The 13,720-nt window shown below is 48.0% G+C and overlaps 1 protein-coding gene across 1 annotated transcript in view; it reads left to right on the plus strand.

The window, feature by feature from the left end:
* DRAM1 (DNA damage regulated autophagy modulator 1) overlaps positions 1-9,870 on the plus strand; it is a 47,575-nt gene extending 37,705 nt beyond the window's left edge. Inside the window, exon 6 of the mRNA XM_077846088.1 lies at positions 7,073-9,870. Within this exon, the coding sequence (XP_077702214.1) occupies positions 7,073-7,252 (180 nt within the window). The 3' untranslated portion in view covers positions 7,253-9,870. The remainder of the gene's footprint in view (positions 1-7,072) is intronic.
* Positions 9,871-13,720: the final 3,850 nt, after the last annotated feature.

The following is a 13,720-nucleotide window of genomic DNA, read 5'->3' on the forward strand; positions in this document are numbered from 1 at the left end:
CTGTGTCTCACTCAGGTTTTCCCTGTGATGTGGCCCCTTTGTCCTCACCTCGTCTGATCCAGTCCTTTCTAGCCACTTCCTCCTCTCCGTGTCTCTTTGAGGGGCCACCAGCTTCGCCTGCACTTTCTTGAGGGCCTAGTACTCTTGTGGTCCTTGGTCACCAACCTCAACACCCCTGCCCCGCCCAGGCAAACTGACCCAAGACAACAAACACCAGGGGCAACTCAGATGGCCCCAGCCCTCCCTTAGCCGGTGGCTCAGTGAGTGGGGGACACCAGCAATGCAGGGAAGAGACAGGGAGGGAGGAAATTCCAGCTTTGAGAAACTTTAAAAAAACTTATTTGGAAATAATAGGCTTTAATTTTGCTTAGATGTATCTTTTATGCCATTTAAAAAATTCATAAACTTCACTTTTTAGAGAAGGTTAGGTTCACAGCAAAATTGAGCAGAAAGTACAGTGCTCCACTCCAGGCGCATGGCCCCCCCCCCCCCAACCTTCTACAACGATGGACCTACAGCAGTACTTCATCATCACCCCAGTCATGGTTTGCATGGGCTTCACTCTGGGGGTGCATTCTGGGAGTCTGGACAAAGGCATAGATGCATGTGTCTACTATGGTAGCACCATCCACCAAATGTCACTGTCCTAAAAGCCCATTTGTCATTTTGAAAAAGAGAATCTTACTTGGAATTACCTACCTGGAGAGTGCGTGACTGTTCTTAGTACCTGGCCTTAGGGACTGCTGCTTACCCACTAGGGACCCGTTTCGCCCGCCTGCTATCACTCAGATTCCGCTGACACTGGCTGAGTATCTGACCACACAGAAGGTGCTGAGAGCCAGGAACTGGGCCCCAGTCGGCCCCATTTTACTACTGAGGATATTATTGCAGTTAGGTTGTCACTGGGTACCAAGCAATGGAGTTAGGACCCAACCCCGGGCTGTAACTCCGAAGTCAACCTTTTCCATCAGGACAACGTGATCATCAACCATCATCATGTGATTCTGAGTGAATTTGTCAGCTTTTCCAGTCATATAATACCCACTGCCTGGAGGAATCAAAACTCTCAACTGGAGAGTTCAGAAAAATGTATCAAATGTCTGAGTTGCTTTGAAAGGGTGGATCCCAGTTGAACTATGTGTATAAGCCTTGGGAGGCAGGGGGTGAGGCAGGGGCTAGGGCACTAGAATCAGAAGTAGAAACATGGGCAGGGAGAGTTGCAGGCCATCTCCAGTTTTTGGTGGGAGTGTGAAATGAGCTCTTCTGCACATGTCCACAATCCTAGAGGAGGATGGAAATGGCCAAGGATTCCCTTGGACTGTGGGGTTTATGAAGGGGCTTTCAGGATGATTAAGGCTCTGGTGGTGGGAAGGTGTATTTTCTTAGAACTTTGAAATCTTCGTATCTTTTGCTTCTGATTGGTGCCATAATGTAGACTTGGGGTGGTCTTCTGTTTGGAATCATTGCTCTACTTCCCAAGGAAGAAATCATGGTGGGATCCAGGGGCTTCCGTCAGGCTGGGAAAAGAAGTCCTTAGTGGTCCCACTTGTCGGACACTGGGGTTGGGGTCTGACTTGAGCACCCAAGAGAGTCCTCCAGTCCCCACAGCAGCAGGAAGCAGCGACGGTCTCAGGCCTGGGTGCCCTGGGTTCCAGGTCTGGCCCACCGGGCTGATCTTAGCACCAGTGACAGGAACGCCTGGAAGACAAACCTGGCCTCCTTGAACTCTCCTTGTGCACACATCGGCCCAGGGTGGCAAGTCCCAGGTACTGCCCAAGACATCTGATTTAAGGCAAAGACTGAGGCCTTTAGAGTTGGCCTATCAGCTGGCAGCTGCTACCCTAGCCCTTAACGCATGTACTGAAGTGAATATGGAGCGCAGTCCAGTCTGTCATTTCCTCTTAATACCCAAAAAGCCACTATTTTGTCTGGAAGTTCCCTCCAGGGCTCCAGCAGGCGAGGTTGTTCTTCTGCGTCACTGCACTTGGAACCCTGAAGCAAGAGCCACCTTGAAATCGAAACTGGGAAAATCCCAGGTTTCTCTGGCCAAGAGAAGAAGCAAAGGTATGTTCTGAGCTTTATTGAATAATTACCTACTCGTTGACATTTTGGGGGAGGAGGAGAAAGCCGAGGGGTTGGCATGAGTGACCAGAGGTCAGGGAGGAAGTTAGGTCATGTGGCTTATAAATGCAGTGGGACATTTCTGTGTTCCCTGGACTTTGGCTCAGGCTGAACCAGAGAATGTGTTCTTCTGACTGCGTCGGTCGGCCTTCCTGGGGTACATCGCTGTTTTGACTGAGTAAATGACCATGGTCACGGTGACCCAGTGAATCCTAAAGACCCGCGGGCTGGTGAGAGCAGACACAGTGGTGACTTGGAGGAAAGAAAATGGGGAGAAAGAGGACCTGGAATTACCTGACCATGGAGGGGGACCTCCTCCCACCTGCCACTGGTCTGAAGGGCAGACGGGGGCAGCTTCCCAACAAACTGTTCTGACACTAACAATTCAGAAGGAAGGATGTTCTCCATGTGGGAACACTTTTGATGGGCGTCCCCAAAATTTCAGCCCATTGTGTGTCTCCTGTGTAACTCTCACTGTGCTGGATGGCACCACACTTACCACGCTTCAGTGACTCGCTCTGTGACTCAAGTATTTTTAAGGAGACGCTTCTCCCGCTGCCTGTCCTCCTGGACTGCCTAGGGTGGCAAGCGGTGTTAACACCCTCTGCATTGCCAAGGGCAGAAACCCGAGAGCCGAGTCCTGGGCTGCTCCCTCTGCCACCCACCCCACGCCACCCCATGTCCCATTAACTGGATCTCCTGGCTACATGGTGAGCAGGTAGTTCACCTAAACCAGGGCATTTTGGAGCATGAGAGGGACACTCTTGGTCAGTGTACCTAGAATGAACTGGATGTGCCTGACCCCTGAAGGTGGGGTCAACCCATTTCCATGGTCTTCAATCTTCTTCCTTGTCTCCACTGCCTCCATCGCCACCTTGGTGCAGGCCTTCATGATCACTTGCTTGGACTAGTGCAGTAGTTCACTATTTCCTTGATTTCTGTCTTGGGCCTTTAGCAGACGTTGCACATACACATCTGATGTATCCCCCTCTTAAAATCCTTCAGCGGCTCCCCCATAGCTTTAGGGTACATTTCAAATTCCTTAGATTGGCCTGTGAGGTTCTTTATAGATCTGGCTCCTTTTAATTTTTCTAGCATGTTCACTTATTTACCCATTTGCCAGGGTTTCTTGAGACTTACTGTGGCCTGGCACAATGCCAGCCTCTGGAACATAATAGTACATAAGACAGGTTTCTGTTTGCGGGTATTTGCAGTGGGTGGAGGAACAGCCGCGGCGACATTACGCTAAAGCAGGCAGCAGCAAAGCACGGCGTTCTTGGATCTCATCCCTCCACATGAGCTTCGGAGACCGGTGCACGAGCATCACCCCGAAGCCTGACTTCGGGCCCTGCCCCAAACCCACTAAATCCAAACGTATGTTGTGCCAAAATGCCAGAGTGATCAGAATACATGCTAGTCTGCGAGGTCTGGTCTGCGGGGTCCCTGAAGCACCTGGTTCAGGCCCAGGCCAGGAGGGGGACACGGAGGGGGAGATGGTGTGCTAAACAAAGGCAAGGTGGGAAAAGCACCCAGGGGAGGGATTTGCCTGCGTGTGACAGAGAGGCAAGAGGGATGTGCTGTTCGGAGGGGATTACAAGCTGGTCAGGAGTTTGAGAACCCAGGTTGCAGGTGGGAGCCAAACTGACCAATTTCAGTCCCTCTGATTCTCCTTTGAGCCCCTCTAGAAACATGGTGGTTTAGAAGAAATACTTCGATTCGTGGGGACAGCAGAATGGTGGTTACCAGGAGCTGGAGGGAGAGGAGAATGGGGAGTTACTGTTTACTTGGTACAGACTTTCTTTTTTTTATAATAAATTTATTTTTTATTGGTGTTCAATTTACCAACATACAGAATAACACCCAGTGCTCATCCCGTCAAGTGCCTCCCTCAGTGCCCGTCACCCATTCACCCCCACCCCCTGCCCTCCTCCCCTTCCACCACCCCTAGTTCATTTCCCCGAGTTAGGAGTCTTTATGTTCTGTCTCCCTTTCTGATATTTCCTACCCATTTCTTCTCCCTTCCCTTATATTCCCTTTCACTATTATTTATATTCCCCAAATGAATGAGAACATACAATGTTTGTCCTTCTCCGATTGACTTACTTCACTCAGCATAATACCCTCCAGTTCCATCCACGTTGAAGCAAATGGTGGGTATTTGTCGTTTCTAATGGCTGAGTAATATTCCATTGTATACATAAACCACATCTTCTTTATCCATCATCTTTCGATGGACACCGAGGCTCCTTCCACAGTTTGGCTATTGTGGCCATTGCTGCTATAAACATCGGGGTGCAGGTGTCCTGGCGTTTCATTGCATCTGTATCTTTGGGGTAAATCCCCAGCAGTGCAATTGCTGGGTAGTAGGGCAGGTCTATTTTTAACTCTTTGAGGAACCTCCACACAGTTTTCCAGACTTTGCATCTGAAAAGATGAAAAAGTTCTGGAAGTGGAAGGTGGTGATAGGGGTATGACATCATACCACTCCACCCAGTGCCACTGAATTGTATGCCTGCAAAAGGTAAATGTGGCAACTTTTGTGCCATGTGTGTTTATCGCAATTAAAAAAAAAGAGAGAGTACTTTGGAGGCAAAGAAGACTTAATTATATAGTCCTAGCTGTGCCATACTCTTGCCATGACACGGCTGGCAAATCAGGTACTTTTTTGGGAACTCAGTGTCGTCATTTATAAAATGGAACTAGTGATGGTGCCTCATGGACAGGTCATGAGGAGCCACTGAGGCAATGCCTGTGAAGCACTGTGGGCTTGTTGCGTTGTCTTTCTGCCCTTGAAAGGCCTTGAAAAGCATGTTCTTAAGCTAATGCCTGGGATACCTGAGCTCTGTGAGGCAGCTGGGATGACCCCTTCCCTCTGCACTTGGACTGGGCGAGGGTTCCTCAACTCTGGCTGCACATTAGGATCAGCTGGAGTGCGTTGTCAAATCCACTGCCTGGGAACAGGGCAGGACCACCATGAATCCAGGGGATCCCAATGTGCAGCCAAGGCTGAGAAACTGCCCGAGCGGTGGGTCACAACTTGAGCGTGTGCTGGGATCACGCAGACAGTGTGTTAAAATAGTTCCTGGGCTCCACCCCCGGGGTCCAAGTTTAGTAGGTACGGCCCAACGCCCCACTCTATCCCACCACCTGTTGGTGGCCCCTTCCTTTCATGTGCAGTCCATATCATTCTGCCCGCTCTCAGCCTCCTCCAGGTCCATCACACTATTGAAGCGTTTCTTGAAAACGTGCCAGTGACCCTTTTCATGCCAGCGCTCTCGATATTCACCAACCCTTTCTGGCTTTAGACAAAATTCACCGTGCCTCAGAATTCTTTGAATTCAGGGTCATGCTCTGTGTTTTCTTCTTTCCTTTGCCCTCCTCAGCCTGGGAGTAGGGATCCACGCGAGAGACTCCCATTACCGCATGCTTGGGTTCCTATGTTTATCTCTTAAGAAGAACACAGTCTTGGAAATGAGACAGATGTGGGTTCATATCTTGTACTTGGGCAATTTGCTGGAACTCTGAGCCTCATTTTTCTTGCTGGTGAGTCATGGGTAATGATAACAGCGCCTCTGTAATAATCCATCCCTGGCACATAACGACGCAACTGTTAGTTATTATAGTATCTCACCTTTAAGAACCTGGTAAAACCTTGAAGAGAACTCTAGGAGTGGTGGGACTACCGCATGGGCTACAGAGGGCGGAGCCAGGGATTTCCAAAATAGGATTTACCAAGAGGTAAGGAATGGTCCCAACCCAGGAAGATAGGGAGGTGACAGATGGTATTTAACCAAAGGAATGGCCGAGAGCTTCCCCGTGACAACATTAAACTGTGAGCCTATGGGCTAGTCCATGCACAGGAAGGGAGTTAGTAATGGTGCTGGGATGGGTTGTGGATTGGTCCCAGAAGAAATCCACAAGGGAATTTCAACCCTATTGATATGGAATTCAGTCCCTTTGGCAAGAAATGAGATGATAAAGAACCTACTACAATTTGCACCATTTATTATAATTGTGTGCAAAACATGACCACGGGGTGTTACACTGAGCTCTTGTAACAAGATGAGGTCTCTGAGTGCTGTTTCCCGTCTATGATGTTATTCAGCAGGATGGCTCACATGTTGAAATCTGAGACTCTTTGGGTGAAGAATCCCTCTGCAGGCCATACCAGATGTTGCTTGTGCAGCTCCCCAAGCACCGAAAGATGAGTTAAGCCTTGAATTATTCTGAACTTGCATCAAACTCTGAGGCTTTGATCCAATGAGCCATGGCAATAAAAAAAAAAAACAAGGTTATCAAAAAAGCTATGGGTGGTAGTCCCATCTGTGAGAGAGGAACTGGGCCACTGTGGATGGCTGCATTCCAGAAGGCCTCCAGATGTGCACAGCCATGAGCAGAGGGCCTCACTTAGTCTGATGTTGTGAAAATCCTGCACTGGAATCACATGAAGCCACAAACAAAATCTTCCTCACCCTTTAAAGACCCTGCAGACGTATCAGAAGTATCCCTCTCTCCAAGCCGCCTCCCGCACCATCCAGGCTTCCCTGACCCCACTTACCTTCCTTTATTTTTATCATCCATAGCGCACAGCTTGACACTTGGTTGTTTTCCAAATACACCGTCTTCTCTCCTTAGTTATACAGGGAGCCCCTAGAGTAGTCCAAAACCTAATCTATTCTCCGAACACCTAGCACTCTTGAGAGGCATCAAGGCCATCTTTTCATCCTTAAAATCTAGCACAGCATCTGGCATGGAGCAGATACTCAGCAAGGGGGTAAGTAGGTGCTTATGACGTGGATGGAGTTGATTGACAGCTATGTGGACTTGGCGTGAAAAATTCATCAAAGAAGGTGTCACAGGTGTTTCCTGCTTTGTTTGCCCAGCACCTCACCCCACCCCTCTTCTTCCAGAAGCTTCCTCTCCCTTATCCCCATCTTTGTGGTTCCCACAGGACCTGCCATGTTGTTTCCTGACTCTCTGGAGTTTACCTGACTCCAGCTGCTTCAGTGAACCCCTCCCTGGGACTTATCAACTTGGAACCAGAAAGAATATGAACATAGGTTTTTGGTTTTTTTTGTGTGTTGTTTTGTTTTCTGTAGTGACCAAAGCTATTAAATGTACTGTTAAGTGAGGGAGCTATTGGCCTCCATGTTTTTCCATGGGATCCCCATGAAGAAAGCTGATCAGTAGCTGGAATGAAGAATGAAGCTAATGGAGAGAGTGAATGAAGTGCAAAGACCAGAGGAAGAAAGAAGAACCTTGGTGGTTTGAGTTCCTGGTTTCCATTGTTCTCATGCCCTGGGCACATTCCTATCTTTGGGTTTCACAGACATCACATTATCCTTTACAATAACCCTGAACTTTGCTTAAATGAGTTTGAGTTAGGTCTGTCACTGGTAACCACAGAAGTCCTAACTAAGACAGAAGTCCCTGCTTAGTGGTAGACACTCCATAAAAAGGAATGGATGAATAAAATCGCACTAGGCCAAATTATGAAATTTTACAAACAGGAATTTTTCAAAACTTCCCATTCTTATTTGTGGTTTTAAAAAATATCTCAAAAAAAATAAAAATAAAAATAAAAAATATCTCTTTGATACCTCCCATCCCTCCCAACCCCCCCACCCCAGAGGTAGCATAGTGCTGAGCATAGAGGAGGCGCATGGTATACATGGCAGCTACAGTTTCTGGTAAGTTAATTATTCATTTTTCATTTTCAGAGACTTTTTAACCTGTATGTGTATCGATTGAGAACCCCAGAGGCCTGGGGCGTCAGTGCCAACTATACATGATGGAAGACGTTTGTAAAGTGCACATGGAGTGATGGGTTTTGAGCCTCAGCCATGAACTGAACATGAAAGGATGGTCCTCATGAGCAAAGGGAGGAGTCTTTGAGTAGCTCCCTGATAGACAAATTGGTACTAGAGATGTCCTGGTGTCCACATTTTCTGAGCTTCAAATTTAGGCACATGTCCCAGTGCATCTGAGGGAAATTTATGGGAACAATGGGGCAGCTTATTTGATGTTGGATCCCTGGCTCAGTATCTGGTTGCCATATTTGTAGAGCTAATCTGTAGCATGAGACCTTTCTCTAGACAGGCTGGTCTGCTTATTGCCACCCACGGGGCCATGTGCATTTTATCCTTAGCACATTTTCTCAGAAAGCTCCTGGTGCCAGCTACATCTTCCTGCTTTCCTTCATCTCCTTCCATTTATACCAAACCCACCCCCCAAGTGCAGTTCTCCCATCTCCCCTGGAAGTGGCTGTTCCATATAATCTGCCACTTGTGATATTTTATCGTTTATTCTAATAATGGCAAGTATAACCTCATGTCCATGCCCCCCTTCTCATCAAAAGCATCACTAGTTGACATTGGTGCTCCTTCCCTGCAAGGCTGGCAAGAACTTCAGAATTCCCCCCAACATAGACTCTGAGGCAGCCAGTGAAGGCCCACTGGTGTTGGTAGGTGGCACGAAACCTAGTCTATCTCTGTTCCATTTCCTTATTGTTATTTAAAGTTTTTGGTTATGCCTTTTTCCTTTCTCCAACTGAGCTACTGTGTGTGTGTGTGTGTGTGTGTGTGTGTGTGTGTGTGTATACGGTTTCTTAGGCCATTCATGTGTTGATGGACACTTAGATTGTTTCCATATTGTGAGTCTTAAAGATAATGAGTAGCTTGTCCAAATGTACACAGCCAGAATATGGCAGCACAGAACCTGATTTCCAAACCTTTGTTCTTGGTGTGGTGTATTACGTTGCCCTGCTCTGCAGCATCCCACTAGCACACAGCTGTGTGCATAAGTACTTGTTGACTAGAAGGGGTGTCTTGGAATATAGGAGTTTTATATAAGACAATAAAGTTCTTCACAAGAGACAGGAATTGAATAGAAAATTCCAGAAACAAATTCTCTACAAAGAGTTGGAGCATCCTTGAACGGAGCCTACTTCACTTCCCCAGTGCCCTTGGCTGAGGGCAGGGCCATTCCCTCTTCCACCGTCAGACACCCTTTATGCAGACAGAAATGGGAACAGTCACCTGTAGGGAGAGGGGCGCCCTGGTGAAGACGCAGGCATGGAAGCTCGAGAGCCTCCCTCTCAGCGGGTCCCCATGGTGGCTCTGCCACCACTCCGTTGCTGGCCCCTCCCAAGGACTCAGTTTCCAAGTGTGTAGAATAATTCATTTAGACTCACTTGGCACCATCCATGTGTGTTTCCTGGAGTGTGGGCCCTATAGGAAATCCATATAGGTCCCGTGCTAATGGGCAACTGCATTTCCCCAGGGGGACACCATCCGCAGTAAAGGACTGGCCGGCCAGCAGAGAAGAGCCTGCTTACTTAGAGTTCACCTGATGTTGAACTCTGCATTTCCTGGCCCTCTTTGATTTCACACAATAGTGGCCAATAGCCCTCAGAACTGATACCCTTAGGTAAAACAAACAAATAAACCAGTTGGCCAAATGTTATCTAAAGATCCTTCTAAGTCTCTAAAATAATAATGTGGGGATCCCTGAGTGGCTCAGCGGTTTAGTGTCTGCCTTCGTGGCCCAGGGCGGGGTCCTGGAGTCCCGGGATCGAGTCCCACATCGGGTTCCCCGCAGGAAGCCTGCTTCTCCCTCTGCCTGTGTCTCTGCCTCTCTGTGTGTCTCTCACGAATAAATAAATAAAATCTTTTAAAAAACAAAACAAAACAAAAGTAATAATGTAATTGACATAAACTGCCCTCAGTGAAATAAAAAGGTGGAATTATAGTTTCAGGTTTTTGAGGTTTCTTCGTCAGAAAAATTGAAAGGCTGTTGAGATAACCTAGAGCGGGTTTAGGGGTTCGGGCTGCTCCGTGATTTTTCTGACATGGGCAACAGGGGGCACTGGTGGACTGCGCTACTGGCCCCTGTCCACCAACACCTGGGAAATGGCCAAGTGCGGTATACAGTTGCCTAATCCTACCTCCAGCTGAATGGAAAGTACTGAGAGCCAGCCCCTCTCCCTTGGGGTCTTTCTGTCTCTGTCCCTGTCCCTGTCTCTGTCTCTGTTCCTGTATCTATCCCTGTCCCTGTCTCTATACCTGTCCCTATCCCTCTCCCTGTCCCTGTATCTGTCTCAGTCCCTGTCTCTGTCCCTGTCCCTATCTCTCTCCCTGTCCCTGTCTCTGTCTCTGTCCCTGTCTCTCTCCCTGACCCTATCCCTCTCCCTGTCCCTGTCTCTGTCCCTTTCCCTATCTCTGTCCCTGTCTGTGTCCCTGTCTCTATCTCTGTCCTGGTCTCCCTCCCTATTCCTATCCCTCTTCCTGTCCCTGTCCCTGTATCTGTCTCTCCCTGCCCCTGTCTTTGTCCCTGTCTCTGTCTCTCCCCCTGGAGGAAGAGCTGGAGTGTATCAGGACAGACAGCACCGAGCGCCCATGGTCTACAGACACAGATTCTATAAGGCAGGTCCTGTCAGCTGCTCATCAGGCTTGTGCTCACTGTGGGGCAGCTCACTTGACAGTGGAAGTTACTGGATGAAACACAGGGTCTCAGAGGCAAACAAGGAATTCCTCATCAAGTCTCTTATTTTAAAATAAAAAAAAATTACATAGGTGGAGAAAAGAATAAACTGTGTTAGGCTGTAGATTCTCTTTTAATTCATACTTTTTCTGTGACCTTTGGGCAGAAGGCTCACCCAGTGAGCAATGCCACAATGATGTGGCACAGTGGAGGCTCATGGCTCGTCCCCACCCGCTGCTGTCATCTTCCTGTGAGGCCTGAGGGGCCTGTAGGCTCCCGTCCGGGCAGACACAGAGCAGGGCGGCCTGTTCCAGGATGACACCGTCACTTGTCCCCCTCCTTCACTGACTCCCCACGCCCTCCCGCTGCCCTACAGGGAGCCCCAACCTAGGAAGGAGACTTGATATAGACCTACAAGACCTTTTCTTCAAGGGAAAGTACACACCCGACTGGGGAGGACAGCCCATGGACGAGGGCGGAGGGTGAGACAGCCACCTGGCACAGGACACTCTGTCCACATCCGAGAGTCCTCAGCCTCCAGCCCACCTCGTCCTTCCCTGGCACTTCCCTCCTGGAGCCTGCCCTTCCTGAGGCCCCTGGTCAGGTCCCAGTCTTGACCATTTAGGAGACCTCGGACGCCCACATCCACAGGCGGCTTGCCGAGGAGCCAGGGCCTTGTGCCCGTGGATTCCCCAAGCTCTGTGGAGCATCCATGCGCCATAGAGCATTGTCCATTTGTGACAATCCCACCGTGGCCCTAGGAGAACAGGGAACAAAGTGGCATGGGGGTGCGGCTGGGCTGGCCAGGCCAGGCTGGTCTGACTTCTACTCTGGCTCTACTGCTGGGCAGCTAATTAAGCAGTTGAATCTCTTTGGAAAATTTCTAGTGCCCAAGAATTCCAGGAAGTATGGGATCATAAAGTCACAGAAGAGGACAAGATTCACGAGAAAAGAATGAAGCAAATGTGTATAGAACAGCTCCCATATTGTTGGTCCCTGTATCTGTCCCTGTCCCTATCTCTCTCCCTGTCCCTGTCCCTGTCTCAACCTCATGGTCACTCTTAGAGGTAGGCATCTTGGGGTGGCCTTTTTGTAGAGGGTGGAGGACAAGGATGCGAGTGGATGAGGAGGTGGGCCCAAATTTCTGACTGCACTTATAAGCTAGGATTTGAACCCAGCTCTGTGTTCACTGCTCAGAACCATTGTACCTTTACTACACACTCACCTGCTGAGTTTCTCCTAGGGTGAGACTCAGTCCATATCCTCCATGTGTCAAAGATTTTATTTCTATACCTTTTTCAAATCTGCACAATGATATTCTACAGCTGCATTTGTGTCTGCCTTTCACACTTGTTAGAGTGAGCAAGTTCTGCCTAGCATCTAATTTAAATGACCCCAAATGCAGTAAGAGCTACTAGCCTTGCCCACAGGGAATGTAGAAAAATGGCCATGACCTTCCAGTTACCAGCAGCTTCCAGTCCTGCCTCCAAATTGCTTCTGTTAAAAGAATCTCCAATTTAAAACACATGCACTGTCATGAAACCTCACCCCTGCCTCAGATGCTTGACTTTTCTCCAGGACCTTTTAGGGTGAGCCCAAAATATCACTCAGAATCAGGCTTTGTTACCCAGATTGCAATTGAGGTGGATCCAGGCTTTTCCTCTACTCCCATGGCTAAGCTGAGCTCTGGTTGGATCCCTTTTTTAAAAGTATGATCTGGGGTTAACATTTTTGAGATCTCATACCAGGACCTAGGGCTGTCAGGGCCCAGAACACAGTCTCTTACACAGGGGATTTGGGCACTTTTTTTTTTTTTTTTGATTCTTCACAAATAGAAAAATTTGAGCATACCTTCGCAAAAATTATGTGTTTAGGGCACAGCAGCAAAACTTGAACTTAAGCTTTGTGGACAGTGAAAGGAACCCTATCACAATCCCTTAGTGGCTATGTGATCTTCATATGTTAGTAAACCTCTCTGGACTTCCATTTCCTTCCCTGTGAAATGAAAGTAATAATATGTAAGTCACAGAGATGTTGCAAAAATTCTTGTAAAGTGCTCTATAAATATTTTAAAGATATTATTATTAGCGCTATCTCCATTGCTGCAGCATTAAAAAAAAAAAAACCCACACCTCATTGAAGAGAAGAATAACCTTTGGTCTTGCTACCGTGAGGCATGCCTTTATTCTAAATGTTTACTAGGTGCCAGGCTTTACGTGCTTCACACTTCATTCTCACCTAGAAGGTAGATGCTCTCTTTGGCATTCCCATTGTACAACTGGGGAGGGGAAGTGAAGCCAATTGCTATTGTCTGTGCACTTATAAGTGATGGAACCTAGGCAGTCTAATTCCAGAATCCAGCTCCTGAGCACTTTATCAGTTAGGACTCATTTTGGATGTAAATAGCAGAAACACAATATAACAGTGGCTTCAAATAGAAGTGTGTTTCTCTCTCATGTAAAAGTCCAGAGGTTGATAATTCAAGACCAGATTAGAGGCTTTGCCCAGGGCTCCGGCCTCCAGGCTGCTTCTCTATTCCAGTTCTCCTGTGGTAGTCTTGTTCCTGACATCCAAAATAGATACCAGAGCTTTAGCTATTACACGTACGTTCCAGGCAGCAAATGGAGGACAGGACAGGATAGAAAAGGGTTGAAACAGATGCCAGTTATTTATTGAGAACTGTTCCCAGTTGTGGCCCTATGACATTTCTGCTTACTTTCCACTGATCACAGTAGCAAGGGGGCTGGAAAGTGTAGTCGTTATTCTAGATAGCTCTGGGCCAGTTAAAAACTAGAGGATTTTATTACTGAAATAAGGGAAGAGGTAGTCAGAGATCAGATGGATATATAAAAGAGGAGGAGGAGGAGAAGAAGGAGAGGAAGCTGAGGAGGTGGACAGGAGTTGAGTAGCAAGAACTTACCAAGACCCTACAGTTCACCACTCCAATCTTTGGGTTAATCCCCACTTTCAGCAGGTGACAAGGGAAGGCAGGAAAATCCCCTGAAAACCACCCATTATAGCCACTGAATGGCCCTCTGAAGCCCTGTAATAGGTACTCCTGGAATATAATACAGGTATCCACCTTGGTGGTGGACTTGAGTCTGGTTTCAGTCTGACA

This window comes from Canis aureus, chromosome 13 (assembly GCF_053574225.1).
Source record: "Canis aureus isolate CA01 chromosome 13, VMU_Caureus_v.1.0, whole genome shotgun sequence".
Taxonomy (NCBI): domain Eukaryota; kingdom Metazoa; phylum Chordata; class Mammalia; order Carnivora; family Canidae; genus Canis; species Canis aureus.